General features: G+C 35.6%; 2 protein-coding genes across 13 annotated transcripts in view; both read left to right on the forward strand.

Annotated features, from left to right (window-relative positions):
- The window catches only part of LOC124451417, a 115155-nt gene that overhangs the window by 8626 nt on the left and 81369 nt on the right, over window positions 1-25160 (forward strand). For 3 of the 12 annotated variants that reach the window (XM_047002022.1, XM_047002021.1, XM_047002035.1), the window contains exons 1-5: window positions 11550-11638; window positions 12762-12836; window positions 14032-14113; window positions 15017-15107; window positions 21932-22013. The gene's annotated coding sequence lies outside the window, so the exon portion shown is untranslated. Of the gene's footprint in view, window positions 1-11549; window positions 11639-11744; window positions 11801-12761; window positions 12837-13860; window positions 13949-14031; window positions 14124-15016; window positions 15108-15136; window positions 15268-15977; window positions 16018-21931; window positions 22014-25160 lie in introns of those variants that run through there. The other 9 variants (XM_047002029.1, XM_047002026.1, XM_047002023.1 and 6 more) reach the window with 9 other exon arrangements.
- On the forward strand, window positions 1312-23997 carry LOC124451156. The gene is made up of 4 exons (XM_047001785.1): window positions 1312-1571; window positions 1633-4103; window positions 7368-7373; window positions 23988-23997. Exons 1-2 carry the CDS (start codon window positions 1312-1314, stop codon window positions 4064-4066), a joined length of 2694 nt encoding a protein of 897 aa, XP_046857741.1. The 3' UTR covers window positions 4067-4103; window positions 7368-7373; window positions 23988-23997.

A 25160-nucleotide genomic window follows, 5' to 3' on the forward strand; every position in this document is an offset into this window, starting at 1 on the left:
AGCATTGGTTGGTCTGGGTATTCAACAAACTGAAATAGATGAATTAAAGAAAGCTCCACTCACTGCTGATGAGGCAAATTATATTGAAATGTTAAAAAACTGGTGCACTGTTGCTGAGAAAACAAAAGAAGATGTGGAAAATATAAAAATGACGTGGAGGAAATTAAAGAAATTGTGTCAACAAAAGCTGATGTAGCTAAAATTACACAAGGGATGGCTACAAAGCTGATGTAGCTGAAATTACACAAGAGATGGCAACAAAAGCTGATGTAGCTGAAATTACACAAGAGATGGCTACAAATGCTGATGTAACTGAAATTACAAGAGATGGCAACAAAAGCTGGTGTAGCTGAAATTACACAAGAGATGGCAACAAAAGCTGATGTAGCTGAAATTACAAAAGAGATGGCAACAAAAGCTGATGTAGCTGAAATTACACAAGAGATGGCTACAAAAGCTGATGTAACTGAAATTACACAAGTGATGGCAACAAAAGCTGATGTAGCTGAAATTACACAAGTGATGTCAACAAAAGCTGATGTAGATGAAATTTCACAAGTGATGGCAACAAAAGCTGATGTTGTTGGAGTAAGAGAAATGATACAGGACAAAATATGCTCAGATATTCAGAAGCTTGGAAAGTGTAGTTTTAATGGTCTTATAAAAGAACTTAACAAGAAATACCTTAAAGGCACTAGACAATGGTTATTTGAAAACTCGACACATGGTTTAACGATAGAAGTGAAATGCTTCTAATGTCATGATTTTGATTGCCGGTCCTGGCGTTGGTAAAAGTGTGTTTGCTGCTGAGGTGTGTCGACGATATTCTGAAAAGAAGAAACTTGCTGCTTCTCATTTCTGCAGATATAATAGATCAGATTATAGAAATCCTCGAATATTGATAGAATCATTGGCCAGTAGCATGTGTGATACAATATCAAATTTTAAAAGTAAACTGAATGAAGAATTACAGAGAAATAATTCCAAAGAATCGATCACCGATAAATTCCTTGTTTTATTAAATAACCCATTGCATTCATTGGAAGATCATGAACAAATGCTTTTGGTTATTGATGCCTTAGATGAAAGCCAAGTAGAGGGCAAAAGTGAATTATTGGAAATGATTACTGATGAATTTGGCCGACTGCCTAAATGGATTAAAATCTTCATCACCAGTCGTCCAGAACTTCCTGTTCAAAGGAGTTGAAAGACATGAATCCTGTAGAAATAAAACTAAACCTCATGATACAAAGAACAAATACGATCTGTGCAAGTATTTAGCACATGAGTTGAATGTTAATTTCATCATTAATGACTTCTGACAAAGACAGTGATGACAGTGATGACAGTGATGACAGTTATGACGATTATTGCTTCAGTTATAACGACAAGGTTTTTCGTTTGTTAGTTGAAAAATGCGAGGGTTCGTTTCTGTACGCTTACCACGCACAAGAAAGCTTAAAAAAAGGAAAATTTAAGATAACTTTCGAGAATATTAAACAATTGGTCCCTAGTGGGTTAAGTGGTGTTTACACAAAGCAATTCAAAAGAGTAAAAGAATTGTTAAGAAGGTTTGTTATCTCAGAAACTACTTTCATGCAATTTCTTGAATTGTTGGCTGCCTCTCGGGAGTTTTAATTTCCTGTTTAGCTATTTAGGTTTTTCTGGTGACATCAAGTTTGAAGTCCGCAGTAAAATCATTGAACCGTTATCTCAAATTTTGCCAGTTTACGATGATTGTTTAACCGTGTATCACAAATCTCTCATTGATTGGTTGAAATCAGATGGTTACGAACAGCATGAGTTTACAGTTGATCCAAAAAATGGTCATAAGTTCTTATGGCATGCTTGTGAGAAAGTGTTTGAACAAATTAAGTCGATGAACATTTTTGAAGATCAGATGAACACTGTTATGATTAAATATGCTTTGAAGAATGGAATCTATCATATGTCAAAATGTGGCGAAAATGTTGACGTTAGCTGGGCAGTAGATGTCAAAGTGGTTTGTGCGAGGTTAATGGGTGTGGAAAACATTGACATGTATACCATTAGCTCTGAATTGTTTGAAATCATTAAGGAGCTACGTACTTTCTTGAAAAAAGATGTAATTGAAGAAGCACTAATTGATTTGCTTACGACACATAAAAATGCGATGCAAAAGTTTGATGAAAACTTTTTTTATTCACAAATTATTGCAAACAGAATTCATGGCAGTAAAGAAAATGGATTATTGGCAAGGGATTTATTGAGACAAGGAAAGTTTGTTTGGTTTGAGGATTTAGACTCAACATATTTAACAAACCATCATCATTTGACTGTCTCCTTGCGCGCTAACGTTACATCTCTTTGTGTGTCGTCCAATGAAGAACTTCTTGCTGTAGGATATGAAAATGGTCAAATATCTATTTCTGAACTTCCTGAATTTAAACAACGATGGACCCTCGGCACTGCACTCGATGATTCAAGGTTAGATAAGTGGGATAATGTAGATGATGTAGACACATTTAAATCCCAGTATGACATCTATGACTATTCAGCATTAATGAAATTTAGTTTTGTACGTGGAAACATCTGTTGTTGCTCCTTTTCACCTACCGGAAATAGACTGGTAACTAGTGATGGATCTACTGAAGTAAAGTTATGGGACGTTAACAATGGACGTTTGTTATTATGTTTACAGTCAGATGATGTCGTTAATCGTTGCTCTTTCTTAGATTCTGGTTTGTTTATTACAGCATTATGTGTAAAACATTGCTTTGAACATTCTAAAGATGTGTTCACTGCGTGGAATTCATTAACTTTGCAAAGAATCGATCGACGCTGCGTTGTTGATTACCAAAAACTACAATACACCGTTAAATGTTCAGAATTTGTCGAGACTTCGTATGTTTTTCAATTCCCAAAGGCAATCGATATTTTTTTAAGTAAGAAGGAATATCCAGTACCTTTACATTTAATGAAAACCCACCATTATCGTGATTGTATTTATTATCATACAAACCAGAATGGAAAGCTTTCTGAAATCACTCAGTTGACAAAATACAACGACCAAGGAGTAATCGAGTTTTGTTTACCAAATGTTTGGTGTCCATGTGTTGATAGGACTCTTACCAAAGTCCATCCAATCTCGTTTAAGGAATTTTACGTTGTGCCGTATTTTTCCAAGCTTAAAATTTTCAAGACTGATCATCTTTGGAGACCTTCATTTATCTTTGATAAATTTAAAATTGAATGTTGTTGTTTTTCACCGGATGGATCTTTTTTGGCTTCTTTCGCTGTTAGTGACCACGTCAACATTCATATTTGGAGCATTGAACGTTGCACTATTATTCAAACTGTACCAATGCAACTGAAAGATGCATTAGTATGTTGGTGGTCGGATGGTTTACTGTGGATATGGGATGATTCTGATCATCTTACGAAGATACCAACTTCGTCTGAAAATTTTGTAGATTCTACTAAAGCAAAGCATGTTAACATTGGATTTAAACCTAAGAAAATCTTAACATTTGGTGATGTCTTAGTTTGTATTGACGAACAAGATTTTGTCCAAGTTGTTAGAATTACCAAGGGTAAGATACAATACAACAAAAGACTTCCTGTTGATAGTTCAAAATTTAAAGCAGCAGCTGTATCACATGATAATTCTGTTATTTTAACTGTAAACAAAACAGAATACACATTATGGAAATGGGGAAATAACAACAATGAACTTTACTTGAAACCTTGGCATACTGCACAAATACCCATAACAGCTCTAATTGAAAAAATTGGTCCACAACAGATCACTGTAAATGATCTAAAGTTCAACTGCTGTATAAGTGATAGTAAACAAGCAGTCATAACATTTTCCAAAGACATCAAAAGTATGGGCATTTATGTAATTGATGTTCACGAGAATGGTGATGTGAATGCGATTATGCATGATGTCAGTAAATATTTTTTGGTCTCCAACCTAGTCGTACACAAATCTTATTGCATTGGAGTGCGTGGTCGGTTATTGGTTGCTGTAGATTTAAAGAGTGGTGAAATATGCGCTGAATTTTACACATTATTTTATGCCTAATATAACTATGCATTCCAATACAGGAACTTTTGCTATTGTTGACGGTTTAAAATGCATAATTCAATTTTTAAAACTTAATGTTCCTGAATAAATACATCAACTCAAACTTTAATATTAAATTCAAAAAGCTGTTGAGAAAATTGCATATAGATGTTGATGGTCGTAAGGATGGTTGCTTGTTTCCACCTACTATAGTTTTCTATAGAAGAAGTATACTTATTCTACCAGGCAATCTTTAAGAAATTATCTATATTTACCAAAAATAAATTTGGACCAATTTTGCAAAAGATCTTTTAAATTTATCGGTACTATTTCTTGGAATGTCTTACCTCCTGCTATTAAAGAATGTAAAACATTATCTATGTTTTGCAATAATCTGAAACGATGTATAATTGCTTTTTATAACACAAATGACTTGTATTTAAAAAGAGCGCTTCTATACTAATTGATCATGAATATTTGTTTATTCCTTTCTAAGATTCTACTTGTAACCTTCATAAATGAATTGTAATTTAAACAGGGCATCCTCTAGATTTGACTACTTCTGTAAGATGCTCTGTCAAACTTATTATTATGTATTGTATCTCTGAACAAATTTCATGTTGATGATTTACTTTTTAACAAAAATGTATGGTTGGATAATTTGGTTGTTTATATTTAACAAATAGATAACATTTAACCGTTGTCTATACAGTTATAGATACACGGGTATGACGTCATTGTGATAAAAATTGAGTGGCCACGAGCCGCCGGGCAAATCAATGTTTGAAAACCGGATTTTTTCTCTTCTTTTTGCTCAAATACGTCCAATGCTTCAACTAGGCATACTTAATTTCTTTATTTGCCCATTCAGGGATATATTCAGGTAAATATTCAAATAAATTCTCCGTTCGTTTGTCATTTAAAAACAAGGAATTTTCTGTGACCTCAATTCCGTGCGTCTGTCCTCTTATAGATCAATTTGTATCAAAAAGACAATAAAACTACTTGCTGATAAAGTGTAATCGAGTTAAGTCATATCATTGGCTAATACCAAGTCCAGCATTTGCTATTAATACCCAGTTTCCAACACGGACAGACTTCACATCATCACGAACTGCCAACACTTCGCCAACACCCTCGTTACCACCAGCTGCAGGGAGAGAAGGTTTGATGGGAGACAATCCTAAATAAAAAGTGACGGACTAAGAATTTCAAGGGGAGGCATGCATATAATGGTATCAATTGCACTCCCCACCTTGAAGCACATTCAAATCAGCTGGATTGACAGGTGAAGCCAACATTTTTAGAAAAACACTTTCTCTGTTGAATTCTGGTAAAGGATAATCTTGTAGACTACAAAATCAAAGTAGAAATCAGTGGCAGATCCAGATGAGGTTGCAGTATGTTCACAGACAGAGACAGCCTCTCCAAAACTTGGATAATTTATTGATAATTTCGTAGAAGCACTATTGCTAATGCGCATTTAATTTACACGAGTTTTTTTAAAATAGACATGTTTCGACATCTCATGATGCCATCTTCAGTATAAGTGAAATAATAAATCATACAAGGTTTATATAAAAGTAATATGATACATAAATTACAACAATAATAAGGAAATAAGATAAATTAATGGGGAGCGTCCGAGCGTATTATAACTAAATATTGTATTGAATTTAAAAACTTGAACATTGAGGTCAGGGTTAGTTTTGTTAATGTGGAGTGCTTCTTTGATATTGATAATAAAATTGACATGCATGTGAAGGAGCTAGCACTAAATCCTTGCATGAATTGCCATGTGTAAAATCGTCGGCACTGACTACAGAACAACTTAACCACTTTCAACGTAAAATTCACAGTTCACAGGAATATTTTTGCCTGATAACCTTAGTTGGGTCGCCATATTCTGAATAAACTAAAGCTTTAGAAGACCGAGGTATACTTTCAGACGTGATAGAAAATGTCCTCGACAATTTTACAGCTTTGCTTGAAGTCAGAAACCTGAAGAGAACGCTTTGCTTCGCCCAGTCTGCAATGGTCGTGGGCAGCGCATTTTATATAATGACATTCTGAAGGATGGGAAATAACGTCGTCCTGACAACAACCAAAACCTAATTTTAAATATTTACAATAAAAAGTCACTTCAAGATTAATTTTAAGCTATGAATTTTTGGATGGCTTTGAAAAAGGAACATAATGGAAGGTATTTCAGAGTACATCTTCATCGGTATTGATTTTAATTCGAGGCTCGAACAATAGTACAATTACTACAATACTAAATGATATATATATAATTCTGAGTCTGAACTTCTACATTATAAGGTAATTATAAGATTGGAAAATGTTTCATGGTAAGCTAAAGCTCGCATTTTAAAAAAGTTCATTTGAACCAAAAGCTCATATTAAGCAAAAGCTTGCATATTGCAATATAGCTCGTGTGAATATTTAACTCGTACGAACCAACAGCTTGCATTCTTTGAGTAACAAGTGAAAATTTTCCGTATTATTTTTTAGACGAGGACGAACAAGATGGCCAGCAATCGTCAAAAGGTTTGAGTGAAACATTGAAGGAAATGCCTCAAGAAACAGTTGAAGAAACCAAAGAACAAGACAGCGTTAGTCTACATAGTATGCCATTGAGCGTTGAAAGAGTGAGTAATGATTTTTTATATGGTTAAATGATGGAGTTGATGTGCAGTGTTGCACTCCCCTCGTCTTGTAAAGTACGAGTATGTGCTTAAAGAGGAGATGCCTAATTATGGTGCTGTTGATAGCGCAGACTCAGATTCAGAAAATCTTCAACAGGCAACAGCAGTTCTTCTGCAAGAAGGTATGAAGAAATTAGTAGGTACATACATGCTGCTAAACACTTATAAATGCATCATAATTGCTGCATTTATCTAAATTATTTTCAAAAGAAACGAGTTGTAAATGATTTGATATAGTTTTCTTGATTGGTTAAAAATGATGCTTTGCTTCATGTATGACTTTTAGCTTGTTGTTTTAACTGGCAATATGCTCCTGCAGCACAATTTGGTCTCAATATGAACAAAGTTGAACATGCTTATTGTGATTTTTGCATGTTGTACTTAGGTGTAGAAGTTGTGATATTGGTAAGCTTAGTCTAGCAAATACTTTGCTGGGTTGTATTGCTACAATAATCATTTGACTGGTTTTCTATTTAAGAACAAAAGAAGAGTATCATTGAAGAGTATCGAGATGCTACAATTGTCAGTGACAGTCCAGTTTTTTGAGTTTTTGTCAACTGCATAGCAAGTGACTTTGCCAATGACATTTTGGGAATTTACAAGAATCACAGTAGTAAGTTGTGTGCTCGGTTCAGTGTAAAGTTTGAAAACGAAACTTCAGTTGGCAGTGGTCCTATGCGAAAACTTTTAAGCCTAGTAATGAAAATGATTCTTGATGGTTTTCCACTGGATGGTGAAGAAAGGCCAAAACTCTTGTTTTTGAAGGAGAAAATGACCATAAAGTTCCTGTAGCCAACTCACTTTTGAGAAGTACAGGCTTCTATAAGTGCATTGGAAGAATGATTGCACATTCTTTCCTACATGCTGGATCACCACTATTTGGAATTTCTAAAGTAGTTGTTGATTATTTGGTATGTGACAACGATGAGATTCCTTTAATAGAAGTTGTGGTACCTGACATTGACTTGAGGATTGCATTGAATGAGGTTTGAAAAGTTTTATTGCATCTAAGCATTGCTTTTCAGTATTTTGTTTGAGCTAATCCTGTGTTTTATAACATAGTTGAACAGCCTTGGTAAAGATGAAGCTTCTGGAACTGCATTGAAAGATGTTTTAACTCAGTACAGAACTGAAGCTTCAATTTTAGATACATCATTCTCTGGTGCAAATCGTCATGTTATTGCCCAGCAAATCATGTTACATGCTGTCATCACCCGTAGAAAATCAGAGTTGAAGATCTAGCTGATGGAATGAATGAGTTTGGACTGGTTGATTTCCTGAAGAAAAAAAAAGATGTTGTTCAACCACAACTTTTTCCACAATCAACTGCTTCTCTTATTAATGAAGATCACTTAAAAAGAATTATTGAAATTAAAGAAAAGAAGGAGGCCTTCATTGTAATCAACTGATGTTGTTTTTGAAACTATACATTGATCTAATTGATGCGACAACTAGTGGTAAGCGTTTTGGTGGAAAGATGCAGGGAAGGTTGTAAGTGGTAGTAGTCAGTCTATGTATTTTTTTGTGTGAATATGGTTTGTTTTTTAATATTTGCACCACAACTGATTATATATTATATGTTGAAGCAGCAGTAACTTTATCTGTTTGAACAATATCAATGTCAGTAATATTTTCTTGTTTTTAAATTGGACCTTTGCTTTCTCCAACAAAAACTTAAATGTTTAACTGTTTGAGGTACTAGTTATATTAATACTTTAATACCTGTCCATTCCTAGGGGCAAATCTTAAAGATCTTTTGTCTTTTAGGACTGGGTGTGATTTACTGCCTGCAAATGATGCAATCCTGCATCTCAAAGTTGACAGAACAAAAGATCGTAATCTGCCCCCAGAAAGTAGAACTTGTTTTCATTTGTTAGTTCTTCCATGTTATGAAAACTTTGATGAACTGAAAGCTAAACTGGATAGAGCTTTGCAATTTGGTTCAAGAGGATTTACGAATATTTGATCTTGGAACAGTTTATACATTTCTTTCAGCAATAACATAGCTTGTTACAGCTAATATGGATGATGCACAAAATTGAAATATTTTTATTCTTTGTTTTGGATATCATTTTTATAGTTAAAAACTTAAAGTGAATATGTTAATGTTTCATTAAATTTTGTTCTGTCAGTGCATCAGCATTTATATGCTAAAAAGCGTTTTCTGCTAAAATGTTTGAATAATCAACATAATGAAAAATTTATAGCCTTCCTTGCCATACATATCTTCTTTTGTTTTATCTGAATTGACATTAAAAAACAATAGGTCAAGTAGCTTTTGTTGTTTTGTGAGTTCTCGATGTCACTCGTCTTCCTGGTGCAGTCTGGTATTTACAAACTGAAGCATCTCAATGTATATGTCAGCACCATTATGATTAGAAGGACTTAAAGGATTAATGGTTCTTTGCTGCTCATCAGGATCTATTTCATTTAATGGAATGTTGGTTTCTGGAACAACCTGTAGTGACGTACATAACGTGCGTATATTATTCATTTAGATTTATGTATTAGCAATAGAGGAAATAGCCAATCCTACACTTACTCGCAAAAGACCCTACTGTTGACACATCTGCCAAATCTGGGGAGCTTCATCAACTTCGCAAGACCGTTTCTGATCTTGCTGCGTCAGTACAGGCTCTCAATCTTTGTTTCCCTTCATCGTCCGATGTCAATGACCGTCCGCCTCGCTCTCGTAATCGGCAACCGAATGATCCCAATCACAGACCATCTTATAATGGTTATTGCTGGTATCACGCCCAATTCGGCGCCGCTGCCCGAAAATGTGTTCAACCTTGTACTTTCCATACATCGCTACGGTCAAACTACAACGCCAGACAATAGACGCGGCGACATCGTCTCAAGCCTGCACATCTCGCTCCTCCTACGCCCAGTTCCCCTGGTCACACCCATACGCATGAAGCTGCCAAAAAGGACAAAGAGAACTGTCAAACTACAGCAACACAAATAAAACAAACACGCTCTGGTCGTTGTGTCCGTTTTCCTCAACGCTATATTTCTATCGTTTCTCATTAATTTCATTAATTTTGACACTAGCCTGGGGCTCCTGTAGTGACGTACATAACGTGCGTATATTATTCATTTAGATTTATGTATTAGCAAAAGAGGAAATAGCCAATCCTACACTTACTCAAACGCGCTACTTTAACTTACGCACTTAACTATATAATTACGTAAAACTACTCAAATTTCAAGTACATTATCCGCCTTGTAATAACTGCACCTTGAAATATATAAAAAGCCTGTAAATAAATTCTAACAGAGAGAATACTCACGACTATTGTAAATAACTTCTTCGCTAGTGAATAAAATAATCACAAAATTTAACAGTGTTCTAGTACATTGAACTCACGTTCGGAGCTCATACGAAAGATTTATATAACGCAAAATAGTCAATGATTTATACCTAGTTATATAACTGAGATTTTCTACATATACACACTATAGAAGAACATACAGTAGAGCCACTTTATTGAAATTTTCCTGCCACAAATATGTTTTTACGCATGTGGTAATCAAATTAAATATACAGCATCCAGTTGCACACGAAGTGGACCTACTGTATATTCACTATACTCTGACATAGATGTCATTAATGTTTCATAATACTGTTTGTTGAAGGAGATCCTGACTCACTCTTTTATATTCGTTCGTTATTTAAATGTGTTTATGTAACAAAACTCATGTGGATAAAAGATTGATGTTACAATAAGGCATGAACTTTCATCACCATTTTTTAACTGATATGTATGTGGTCGCGTTGTTTATATTGAATCTTTCAAACGTTTGTTGAGGATGTGACATGTAAAGAACTAAAGCAAGCATAATTTTGTTCACACGGTCGTCTTACTTCTAAAATGGAAGTCATTTTAGAAAAATTAAGCTATATTTTACAACTACATTACCGACATAAGAAAGTAGCTAAAGCAGCATCGTGATAAAGTATGACTGAACATGCATGAGAAATCATATCTAAATTCATATACCAACTTTCTAACTATTGACAATAAGTTGCTTGACAAAGGAAAGCAAAACACGTTCAAAGGTATGGGAGAGGTGAAATAGCATACTTGTCTACGGAAAAAATGGGAATCTGTGAACATTTATGTAGAAAGGATAATATGTCCAATCATGCATCACCTCCTTTTTTTGCCGACGCCACTTTTCACAAATCGCTGTGTGTCTAACAAAATGCTGTTAATTGTATTCAGGAAACCATTTATTTTAAAAGTAAGAACATTTGTAAAATAAACAAATGTTGAACACAGGAAAAATTTATTTACACAGAGAAAGAACGCAATCGAATCTATGTTTGTTTAACAGTTTTAAGGCTTACTTTCATTACAACCTTTACTGTTATATCTACAGTGTTTTTATTGATCATAAGTAATTATACTTGCGTGATTTTACGTTTGATATGTATTCATAATTTACAATGGTTTATTCAATAACAAAGATTTTTTATAAGAAGAACTGACTTATGCACGAATATACATTTATGGAATTTTTGATTAGAAAAGGGAAAAATCTATTCACAGTTTCGAAAATCGTGTCTTAATCATTGGCATTCAAATCCTGTCTTAGATAAGTGAGTCTCTATTCCTGAGTTAAAACCTGTGAAACTTTATGAGATTTAGCAGTACTCCTTTAGAATATGACTAATTTCAATGTCATTATGTACTCTACAAAAGGTTCTTATATATGTATTTTTATTTCTATAACAATTGTTTTTAGTCAGTGATGTATACTTAGTTATAAACTGTTTATTTGAAGGAGGTCCTGACTCATTCTTCATCTTCGTTCGCTATTCAAATGTGTTTATGTAACAAAACTCATAAGGATAAAAGATTGATGTTTAAATAAGGTATGAACTATCATAACCATTTTTAATCTGATATGTATGTGGTTGCATTCTTTATATTAAATCTTTCATCCGTTTGTTGAGTTTGTGACATGTAAAGAACTAAAGCAAGCATAATTTTGTCAACACAGTCGTCATATATGAAGTCTTATTTCTAAAACGAAGGTAATTTGTCGAAAGTAAAGCGAGTTTCAGAAACTATCTTACTAACTTTACATAAAAAATTTGCCACTGAAGCATCTCGATAATGCATGACTAAACATTCGAGAGAAATCATATTTAAGTTGATGTACCAATTTTCTAACTATTGACAATAAGCTGCATGGTATAGGAAATCAAAACACGTTCAAAGGTATAGGAGAGGTGAAATAGCATACTTGTCTACGGAAAAAATGGGAATCTGTGAACATTTATGTAGAAAGGATAGTATGTCCAATCATGCATCATCTCCCTTTTTTTACCGGCTCCACATTTTACTAATCGCTCTGTTTCTTACAAAATGTTATTAATTTTATTGAGCAAACTATTCATTTTAAAAGTGAGAAAATTTGTAAAATAAACAAATGTTAAACACAGCAAGAATTTATTTACACAGAGAAAGAACGCAACCAAATCTATTTTTGTGAAATTTTACATGTTAGTTTAACATTTTTAAGGTTTACTTTCCTTGCATCCTTTACTGTTGTATCTACAGTGTCTTTATTGATCATAAGTAATTATACTTGCGTGCAGTTGATGTTTGACATGTATTTATAATTTACAATGGTTTATTCAATAACAAAGGTTTTTTATAATATGAACTGACTTATGCAAAAATATACATTTATGGAATTTTTGATTAATAAAGGGGAAAAATCCATTCACAGTTTCGAAAATCGTGTCATAATCATTGATATTCAAATCCTGTCTTAAATAAGTGATTTTCTAAACCAGTGTTATAATTTGCGAAACTTTATAAGATTTATTAAAAATCCTTTGGAATTTGAGTAATCTCAATGTTATTATGTACTCAGCATGAGGTTCTTATTTATGTATTTTCCTTTCTATAACAATTGTTTTTAGTCAGTGATGTATACTTAGTTATATAACTTGAATGTTCTACATAGATGTAATTGATAATTTATAGTTCTGTTTGTGGAAGGAGGTCCTGACTCACTCTTCATCTTCGTTCCCTATTTAAATGTGTTTATGTAAAAAGAAGGTAAGTTTAGAAAAATTAAGCGATATTTTAGAACTACATTACCGACATAACAAATTAGATGAAGCAGCATCTGGATAAAGTATGACTAAACATTCAAGAGAAATCATCTTTAAGTTGATACACCAACTTTCTAGCTATTGACAATAAGCTGCATGGTAAAGGACAGTACAGCTAGTTCAAACGTATGGGGAAAAAGAATAACATGAGAACATTTTCTACATGTAGGACGCTGAATTTTTCTTTATAAACTATACTTTTCTATGGAAAAAGGGGATCCTGTAAAAATTTATGTAGGGGAGGGGGCACATATCCTATTATGCATCACCTCCCTTCTTTGCTGACGCCACTTTCGCCTAATCTCTGTGTGTCTAGCAAAATGTTGATAGTTGTACACAACAAACCATTTCTTTTAAAAGTAAGACAATTTGAAAAATAAGCAAATGTTAAACACAGCAAGAATGTATTTACACACAGAGGAAGAGCGCGACCGAATCTATTTTGAAATGTTGATTCATGCAAAACAGTGAGCTTTTAAAATTGTACTTTTATTCATATGTTAGTTTAACAGTGTTAAGGTTTACTTTTATTGCATCCTTTACTGTTATATGTATAGTGTTTTTTATTGATCAAAAGTATTTACAATTGCGTGCAGTTGATAATTAAAATGTATTCATAATTTACAATAGGTAATTCAATAACGAAGGTCTTTTTATAATAAGAACTGACTTATACAAGAATATACAAGTATGGAATTTTTGATTAATGAAGGGAAAATCCATTCACAGTTTCGAAAATCGTGTCTTAATCATTGACGCTCAAATCCTGTCTTTGATAGATGATTCTCTATTCCTGAGTTAAAACTTGTTAAACTTTAAAACGTTTAACAGCATTTTTTGAATTTGATATATCTCAATTTTATTATGAACTCTGCATGAGGTTCTTATTTATGTATTTTATTTCTATAACAATTGTTTTAGTCAGTGATGTATACTTAGTTATAGAATAATATTGTTTGTTGAAGGAGATCCTGACTCACTCTTCATCTTCTTTCGTTATTTAAATGTATTTATGTAACAAAACTCATACGGATAAAAAGTTGATGTTTCAATAATGTACGAATTAAATATGATCACCATTTTTTAACTGATATGTATGTGGTCGCGTTTTTTATATTAAATTTCTCATCTTTTGTTAGGTACGTAACATGTAAAGAACTAAAGCAAGCACAATTTTGTCCACACAATCGTCGTATATGAAGTCTTATTTCTAAAACAAAGGTAATTTTATGTAAGTCAACCGAGATTTTGTATTTATATTTCTAACTTAACAAATTTGATACCGAAGCATTGCGTAGTATGAAGTATGACTATAAACAAATCAATGTTTATTTCCATTCCAAATGAAAATCGTTTGAATGATTTTATGCGTGACTTTTAAAGCTATATTTAATACCACGACTGGAAAGTAGGTTTCAATTTTTTTTTCAAATTATCCACTATAAAAATTGCGGCTCTTACACGAAGAAAAGGTTTGATAATAAATAATTCTGAGTCAGTGATGCGCTTGACATTCACAGATGCCATGTCATACTGAGTAGTATAGTGACTACCGGTTCTGGCGCACTTCACCCCCTGGCAGGCTGCATACACAGAGAAAGAACGCAACCTAATCTATTTTGTGAAATGTTGATTCATGCAACACAGTGTGCTTTTAAAATTATACTTTTGATCATGTTAGTTTAACAGTTTTAAGGTTTACTTCCATTCCAACCTTTACTGTTGTATCTACAGTGTCTTTATTGATCATAAGTAATTATACTTGCGTGTAGTTGATGTTTGACATGTATTTATAATTTACAATGGTTTATTCAATAACAAAGGTTTTTTATAATAAGAACTGACTTATGCAAGAATATACATGTATGGAATTTTTGATTAATGAAGGAAAAAATTCATTCACAGTTTCGAAAATCGTGTCTTAATAATCGGCATTCAAATCCTGTCTTAGATAGGCGAGTCTCTATTCCTGAGTTAAAACTTGTGAAACTTTATAAGATTTAGCAGTAGTCCTTTAGAGTTTGACTAATTTCAATGTCATTATGTCAGTGATGTATACTTAGTTATATAATTAGAATGTTCTACATAGACGTCATTGATAATTTATAAAACTGTTTGTTGAAGGAGGTCCTGACTCACTCTTCATCTTCGTTCGCTATTTGAATGTGTTTATGGGACAAAACTTACATGGATAAAAGATTGATGTTACAATAAGGTATGAATTATGATCACCATTGTCAAACTGATATGTATGTAGTCGCGTTCTTTATATTAAATCTCTCATCTTTGTAAGATATGTGACGTGTAAAGAACTAAAGCAAGCATAATTTTGTCTACACGGTCGTCATATATGAAGTCTTATTTCTAAAACGAAGGTAATTTGTCGAAAGTAAAGCGAGTTTCTGAAACTATATTACTAACTTTACATAATAAATTTGCCACTGAAGCATCTCGATAATGCACGACAAAACATTGAAGAGAAATCATATTTAAGTTGATATACCAACTTTCTAACTATTGACAATAAGCTGCATGACAAAGGAAAGCAAAACACATTCAAAGGTATGGGAGAGGTGAAATAGCATACTTGTCTACGGAAAAAATGGGAGCCTGTGAAAATTTATTTAGAAAGGATAGTATGTCCAATCATGCATCACCTCCCTTTTTTGCCGACGCCACTTTTGACAAATCGCTGTGTGTCTAACAAAATGTTATTAATTGTATTGAGCAAACAATTCATTTTAAAAGTGAGAACATTTGTAAAATAAGCAAATGTTGAACACAGCAAGAATTTATTTACACAGAGAAAGAACGCAACCAAATCTATTTTTGTAAAATGTTACATGTTAGTTTAACATTTTTAAGGTTTACTTTCTTTGCATCCTTTACTGTTGTATCTACAGTGTTTTTATTGATCATAAGTAATTATAATTGCGTGCAGTTGATGTTTGCCGTGTATTCATGATTTACAATGGTTTATTTAATAACAAAGATTTTTTATAATATGAACTGACTTATGCAAAAATATACGTGTATGGAATTTTTGATTAATAAAGGGAAAAAATCCATTCACAGTTTTGAAAATCGTGTCTTAATCATTGGCATTCAAATCCTGTCTTAGATAGGTGAGTCTCTATTCCTGAGTTAAAACTTGTGAAACTTTATAAGATTTAGCAGTTGTCCTTTAGAATTTGACTAATTTCAATGTTATTATGTACTCTGCATGAAGTTCTTATTTATGTATTTTTAGTTCTATAACAATTGTTTTTAGTCAGTGATGTATACTTAGTTATATAAGTAAAATGTTCTACATAGATGTCATTAATGTGTTTTAATACTGTTTGTTGAAGGAGATCCTGACTCACTCTTCATCTTCGTTCGCTATTTAAAGGGGAACTCCACCCTCACATAATGTTGGTCTTAAAACTTTGTCAGTCTCGTGAAAATAAATATGCGGCAATTTTTTTGTTTGTTTGATTCAATATTTTTACAAAAAATGAGTTGAAATGCGGCAGCTAGGTCATCTGGTGCGTGGGAGCAGAAACATGCCAGCGGCTTGTATTTGACGTCATATCGTCAATTGCTGCTCAAAGCTCTATTTGAGTCATTGCACAGCCATAACCAACTTGCGTCAAAATGCTTCTCCTAATCACAAAATGTTTCTTTTCGAAAACTTCAGAATTTTTTATTCATAGGTATATACACAAGCAACTTTTATAGCTTACATGCAAGTATTGAGCTGGTTATTTGTATTCTGTTTTAATAAAACGGTTTCACATCCATAAAGGTCTTTATCGCACAGTTTCCGCACTACATATAGAATTTAAATATCGATTAATATTATTTTTTAAAAATACGAAGGTTTATTTGTAAGGAAACTGTGCTGTAATGCCGTTTGCTTCGTTTGCTTGTCCTCCGAATTCAACCTTAACAACAGTTTCTACTGATGTGAAACCAGTCTATTGCCATGAATAACATTGAATAATAATAAAACATGGTTGTGTAATTTAGATTCATTTTGGTTAGAAATAATCCTACATAAAACCATTGTAAAATTAGCTTTTCGTGTATAGAATTTAGGTGTAGTTTCCTTGACGTAATGTATGAAGTTATAGTTTCCTAATTATTTGTACATAATTTCCCTTTTTTAAGTCACATTTGTGACAAAAATTGCCAGTGCTATGAAAAACAAACACCCTCATATTGATCATCAATATGATGTGTGGCATTTGTCTAAATCTGTCACAAAAAAACTAACAAAGGCTAACTTTAAGGGAAATGATGACTTGACCCATTGGTTTAAGTCCATTTCTAATCATCTTTGGTGGTGCTCTGCAAGTTGTAGCAGGAATGCTAAAGAATTGGTGGAAAAATGGAAGTCTATCCTTAAAGGACACATGCAAGATAGAAGACAACTTTATTTTATTGCAATGCCTATAGCGTGAAATAAGACGTACCAAGTTTCAAAGTCGTCCGCCTAATATTTCAAAAGATATTTAGGGTTATAATCGGTAAAAACATGATATTCGATGACCATTGCTAAAACACCGTGAGATTGTTTAAGTCTGGGAACTGGGAAAGAGTGACGTAATAGTTGACATAAACAAGCTTCGTTCTTATATCGTTCTACGACTTGCACGGCTTTCGGTAGTTTGCTATTACTGTTTTTTATTTAACAAAAATTAATGGATTCTTCTTCTGAAGAAGCCGATTATGATATTGTCATCAATAACAATGAGGTACAACCTTACATGTTTGAGCCTTTGGCCAACGCGCAAGGTGGTTATAGTAATGACAATGCTCCGTCATCGGAAAGCGAAGATAAATACATTCACAGAATTGGAATGTTAAATGGTTAGTTGCATTTTATTAATGCTTCATTGTTTTTCCCAAAGTAAAAACAATGTCTTTATATTTTAGGTGCGAATGTGGCTTTTGTGTGGTCATGAGTACAGGACGGGAAATTATAGGTTGCCAAGAGGTAAACAATACTGATCCTCTGATACATGGCGATCATATTTGTATCACACAAGAGGAAGAGTTTGCCACAGTGTGTACAAACGAAGCTGTCGTAAAAACAGCAATGTCATGTGTACACACATGACATTGGACCTACGCCTGAGAGTGAAGAAAACGAGTGAGAGTCTGATCCATTGCAGCTATTGCTCATCGTCAACGTGCTTTCTGTATCAGACCATACAGCGCTATCCTCAAAATGTTCAATTTCGCTGTCTACATATATTTTGACATCTTTATCTTAGACAAACTTCCTTTGAGGTAAAACGCACAAACATTTCGAGCCGATGTCGACACATCGTGGTCGTCGCCTACAAGAAAGTCGTCATTTTCTGCAAGAACGTCGTCAATAATCTAAAATTATAAAATTGTCCTCAATTTGGTAATGCTATATAGCCTAGTTTTTGATAAATGTAAACAAATATTGCTAACTATAACTATAATAATCACCTCTAGCCTTCGTCTTTTCTCAAATGCAGTTCTGACATTTGTTGGCTGCTTCCTTTTCGATGCTACACTTGTGGGTTCCACAGAGTATTAAAAAATCGTGGATACAGCATCCTTCTTAAGGCGAAGCCGTCCTGCTGTCCATCCTACTGATTGCATTGCTTCAAAATTTTGCACGAATCACGAACTCTCGAAATGTTGCGAGCACAATTTTGAGCTCTTTGTTGGCTTCAAATTTTTGCGTCGGATTTTTTCAATCCAAACATCTCGCAAGCGCTTGTTTTCGGGAAGCGAAAAAACAAATCTTTTGCTGCGTTTGATGGTTCTTAGAAGAAGCCGTTTTTATAATTAAAAGCGGCACAATAAACCATATTTTCAATGCTAAATTGTCGTGTTGTTAATGCAGGCAAATAAGTTACCAATATATTTTGAACGAAGCGCGGAATTGACCGCGTTTAGCTAATGTCAACTATTACGTCACAACGACCTTTTTCCAATCGGTAGCCGTCGTTAGCTCGTCGGGCATTTTTAATACGTTATCAGTAAAGCATCAACTTTAAACCTCCATATCTTCAAAAATATTTATCTATCCTTTGAGTCTCAAACTTTGGTGAACTCTTAGTTGAAGCTATACCTTTATGTGAGGTACAAAAATAACAATCCGAATTTTATGTTGCATGTGTCCTTTAACAAACAACAAGCATTTCTGGAGAGGGAACACACATTTTAATCAATGTTGCTACCAACAATTAACAGAAAGACAAACAAGCAGAAGAAGTGGCTATCTCCTACTTCACAAGCATACATTGCTGCAGAGAAGGTGATTTGTGACAAGAGGCTTCTAAAAGACCTGTGGAAGCTATCTGAGTTTCGTCACACAGGAGAGTTGGAGGTTTACCATTCCCTTTTACTGAAATACTGCCCAAAGCGAGAGTATTTTTCATTTCCTGGAATGGTAGCCCGTACTCAGTTAGCAGCATTAGATCACAACAACAATATTAACTGTGATAAAGCAGTCATTAAGTCAGGGACAAACAAATGGCAAGACCGTTACAAAATGATTTTTGCTCAAACAAAGAAGCAATCGGTTGTAAAAGCAATGAAATAAAAGAAAGAATACCAGTACGTTGATATACTACTTGCCGAGGTTGTCAATGCATGCAAAACTGAGGAGATTGAACTTGTACATCATGGCGAGAATCTTCCAAAGAACATTTCTAAATCATATCCACCCAGGAAAGAGGTACTTGTAAAGGAACATCAGTCAGTGGTGAAGTTAGCTATGGTAATAGGTTTTGCCATGCCGATATAATATGATGTTGCATCAGTGAAGACAACTTTTGTACATTTATTCTTAAATATTAACATAGCAAAACCAGTATAGTGGAAGCTTTCAAATTGAAATTCCTCTGCAGGCCCAGGTGGAGGAAATGTTTCTCTAATGCGAGTAACATGATGGCAAGACGACTCTTACTTCTCTACCCAAGATACCCCAGCACCATCTTGTCAACTGTCTATATGCAATATGGCGGTACAGTTTGTCTTCGGGCCCATCATATGCTACCTCATATAGCTGCTTGTACTGGTAGCAAGCTGTTTGTAAAACCCACCTGTTAAGACAAACCGGCTCAAAACCAGGATGTTGTGTAATGCACAAAGGGACTTCGGTGGTCTCATTCGTTTCTACTGCCTCTACATTTTTGTCACAAATAATTAAAATCTCTTTGCAGCATAAACATTCCTCATTATTGTCCATTATTTGGCAGTTACCACATTGACACCTGAATATGTTAAAAGAAAGGATCTTGAAAAGCAAATTTCAAAATTTCAATAAAGATTGTATTTTACAATAAAAACTTTAAAATCTGAAGTATTATGTGTGTGTAGACGTGGTCAACTTCAAAAACGGCAAACGTTCTTTCGAGATCGAAACAATGGTCTAGAATAATATAACATTTTATTACTCACCATTCAAGAGATTCATCCTCAATATACACAAATTCCTGATCTTCGTTGTCCTCAAACTGGTGAGCTTCTTCGTGTTCATCAGCCGGCCATTCGGGCTCAAACTGATATGGCCGAATATTGTTTGCTGGATTGTCTTCCATTTCACTATCGATTGGTGAATTACGTCGAGGTTCTTCCAAAAAAGCCATTATAAGCGATTGTTTTGTTTTTTTGTGCTAGGCTGTGCGTTATTATTTTACTTTGTTGTAAACACAACTCCAAATCGGTTTGACGATATGACGTCAAAATAATTTCTCCTAACGCTTTCTGTGCCCACGCTGCTAAGCCTCAAAACAGCTCAAATAGCGCACTTGAAAATGCGATTTTGTCAAAAATAAAATAGCTGATGTAAAATTTTCAAAATATAGTAACCTTTGCATAAAAATGGAACTTTTAAGACCAACATTATGTGAGGGTGGAGTTCCCCTTTAAATGTGTTTATGTAATGCATGGCTAAACATTCAAGAGAAATCATATTTAAGTTGATACACCAATTTTCTAACTATTGACAATAAGCTGCATGGTAAAGGACAGTACAGCCTGTTCAAACGTATGGGGAGAAAGAATAACATGAGAACATTTTCTACATGTAGGACGCTGAATATTTTGTTATAAACTATACTTGTCTATGGAAAAAGGGGATCCTGTTAAAATTTATGTAGGGGAGGAGGCTCATCTCCTATTATGCATCACCTCCCTTCTTTGCTGACGCCACTTTCGACTAATCTCTGTGTGTCTAGCAAAATATTGATAGTTGTATACAACAAACCATTTCTTTTAAAAGTAAGAAAATTTGAAAAGTAAACAAATGTTAAACACAGCAAGAATGTATTTACACACAGAGGAAGAGCGCGACAGAATCTATTTTTGTGTAATGTTGATTCATGCAACACAGTGAGCTTTTGAAATTATAGTTTTATTCATATGTTAGTTTAACAGTGTTAAGGTTTACATTTATTGCATCCTTTACTGTTGTATCTACAGTGTTTCTTATTGATTATAAGTAGTTATAATTGCGTGCAGCTGATGTGTGATATGTATTCATGATTTGCAATGGTTTATTTAATAACAAAGGTTTTTTATAAGAAGAACTGACTTATACAAGAATATACAAGTATGGAATTTTTGATTAATGAAGGGAAAATCCATTCACAGTTTCGAAAATCGTGTCTTAATCATTGACACTCAAATCCTGTCTTAGATAGATGATTCTCTATTCCTGAGTTAAAACTTGTTAAACTTTATAACGTTTAACATCACTTCTTTGGAATTCGATATATCACAATTTTATTATGAACTCTGCATGAGGTTCTTATTTATGTATTTTTATTTCTATAACAATTGTTTGTAGTCAGTGATGTATACTTAGTTATAGAATAATATTGTTTGTTGAAGGAGATCCTGACTCACACTTCATCTTCTTTCGTTATTTAAATGTATTTATGTAACAAAACTCATATGGATAAAAAGTTGATGTTTCAATAACGTACGAATTAAATATGATCACCATTTTTTAACTGATATGTATGTGGTCACGTTTTTTATATTAAATTTCTCATCTTTTGTTAGGTACGTAACATGTAAAGAACTAAAGCAGGCATAATTTTGTCCACACGATCGTCGTATATGAAGTCTTATTTCTAAAACAAAGGTAATTTTATGTAAGTTAACCGAGATTTTGTATTTATATTTCTAACTTAACAAATTTGATACCAAAGCATTGCGTAGTATGAAGTATGACTATAAACAAATCAATGTTTATTTCCATTCCAAATGAAAATCTTTTGAATGATTCTATACGTGACTTTTAAATCTATATTTAATACCACGACTGGAAAGTAGGTTTCATTTTTTGTTTCAAATTATCCACTATAAAAATTGCGGCTCTTACACGAAGAAAAGGTTTGATAATAAATAATTCTGAGTCAGTGATGCACTTGATATTTACAGATGCCACGTCATACTGAGTAGTATAGAGACTACCGGTTCTGGCGCACTTTACCCCCTGGCAGGCTGCATACATAAATCTGAACGCCCCAGCCCTAGTTCTCTTACACAGTACGAAGTACATGTATACATGGCTCCCGACAATAAATCGCACCGGTCCTGGCGCACTTCGCAGTTTGAGAAGGAGTATACACAAATCAAAGCGCCCCAGCCCTAGTTCGCGTACGTGGTTCACATACATAGTAAGCACACAGTAAGCACATAGGTCGGCAAAAAAATCGTACCGGATAACGCAAAGATCAAACTCAGGACAACGGCAGGAGCCAAAGACGAGCGGCCAGCGCCTGCGCAGTCGGCCTTCGGGGGTCTATTATTTATTTAGACATAAATTCTCATATATTGTATATCCAAACATTCGGAAGCCATGAGGCAGAGCAAGAACAAGTGTGCGTGGTTATTATACGGAAATCTCACCACATGTGGACGAAGCTGCATGGGTGAATACTGTGGATTTTATATGAGGCGGTTAAGGGAAGGGAAGCGACTTCCACAACCATGTCGTAAGTGTGGGGTCGTAACACAAGCAGAAAGTATCCTTTGTAAAGCCTGCGGTGCGAATAGGGTGCAGCTCATGCTTGGTTTTAAACAGAAACAAGCAACAAAAAGGTTTGCTAGCGTACTCGCCGAATTAATTTCGACATTTAGAATTAATTTTGATTCAGAAAAATATCTCCCCTAATGCATAGCAACGACATTTGCGACACTCGAGATGGATACTGTTAATAAACTTCTGCAACTATATGACCAATGTGTAATCAGCGGACATACAATGAACGCCTCTCTTAAGGCCCTTCAAGCGCCCGCTGCTTTAACACCCACGCCAAGAAATGTCACTCCGCCAATCCCCAAACCGCGCAAGAGCAGGCCTATCCCGAAACCGCGCAAGCGCAGCCCCGTCAGGTCTACTGATGATGAAATTGATGCATACATGGATGAGCTTCTGGCTGAAATGTCATTGAGGCGCAGACCACAACGTCCCACAAGGGCCCCTCCCCCGTCACCCACGGAACTTTAGTGGGATGAAACGAAGGTCTTCAGCTATCATCTGAGAGCCTGGAAAATGCAGTTGCCGAAGAGGCACCCCTCCAAACGTGACTTGACCAAACCCTAAGACGCGTACCCTCCTGCTCCGCAAGGGGATCTACCCCTATGAGTATATAGACGGCTGGTCTAGATTCGACGAGGGGTCCCTCCCGCCGAAGGAGGCTTTCTACAGCAAACTGTCCGCTAAAGGCATTACCGATGACGAATATGCCCACAGAAAGAAGGTCTGGGACGCCTTCGGCTTCACAACCTTCGGTGACTACCACGACCTCTACCTTCGGACTAATGTTCTCCTTCTCGCCGACGTATTTGAGAACTTCCGAAAACTGTGCCTCGAGCAATACAAGCTAGACCTGGCCCCTTATTATACGGTCTGAGCTGGGACGCTCTCCTCAAGCACACGGGGGGGGGAGCTCGAGCTACTCACTGACATAGATATGCATCCGCTGTTCAGCACAGCCAACAAGATGGTGCTGGGAAAATGAAGGACGAGTGCGCTGGGGCGCCTATCGCTGAGTTTGTGGACTCAGTCCCAAGATGTACTCTATCCTGAAAGCCGAAGGTGTTAAAATAGCCAAAGGTGTTAAAAAGCGTGACAGGACCCCATCGTCTAAGCCGGCGCTGTTTCGGTACCAAAGGGCACCACTTGGAGCTTCTAGCGCACAAACGTGCCCTTAGGTCAATCGCTCATAAATACAACACGGGCTTCTTGCCCTCAACTACAGCCCGCTCGACCTGCTGTGGGGTCACACTCCAGATAGGATCGGTCGCCCTACGCCGTTCGCCACCTTCGAGGTTGCCAGGCGCATACAAATACCGCAGCATAACATCCGATGGCAAGCGTCGCTCTTTGAAACCAACTGGACGAGGCGCCGGCCCAACGGGTTTGGCCTTAACGCTCTTCTTCCGAATCGCAAGGGGGGGCTTTTCGCCCGTAAAACGAGTAGTTTCATTATTGAGCGCTTTAACCACCTCAGGTAATCTTGATACCCATTCTTTGTTCCAAGTTCCGGGCTCAGTAAGCTCGCGATGATACTGATAACCGAACAATCACTCCGCCAAAGTTCGATTAATTCTTTCTACGATCCCCTGATCTCTATGAACCTCGACCTTACCCCGTCGAATTGTGACACCATTTTTATCACACGCTTTTGCACAGCCTCGCGGAACTCCAAGCCAGGGTCGACTTGTAAAACTTTAGGCCATCGAAGAGGCCCACAGGCACAAATAGACTCTAACGCCTTCCCAACCTGGGTTGCTGTCTTGTCTGTGATCGCCAGGGCCTCCTTATACCGACTTGCTACGTCGACGACCGTCAATGCGTATTTCAATGTGCATCTTCCGACTCGATCGTGAGGCAGAAACAAGAGATCGGCCTGGCGGACCGCATTCGGGGTGTTGATATCAAACTTAGGTCGGGGAATAGCACTTCGCGCTGGTGCGAGCAATTAGATCTACCAGATGGCCTGTTTTGTTAGCCATTCATGAGCCACATACTCGCCGACGCCAGCCTCTTTAGCCAGCTTTGGGATACCAGCACGGCCCAGCCAGTACCCTGCAGGACGGTAGTACGCCTCTGCGAGGCGTTCTTCAACGCTTCCGTCCGTAGAAACGCAACCATGCCTTGTCGAGACGACGGCTTTACATTATGTGTCGTAGGCGTCTTCTCTTCAGCTTCGAAATCGTCAGGAACACCGCCTGTGGTCAGAGGCACAAGGTGGAGCACCTTCTGGTCATTAGCTGGAGT

Source organism: Xenia sp. Carnegie-2017, unplaced genomic scaffold (assembly GCF_021976095.1).
Source record: "Xenia sp. Carnegie-2017 unplaced genomic scaffold, XeniaSp_v1 HiC_scaffold_24, whole genome shotgun sequence".
NCBI lineage: Eukaryota > Metazoa > Cnidaria > Anthozoa > Malacalcyonacea > Xeniidae > Xenia > Xenia sp. Carnegie-2017.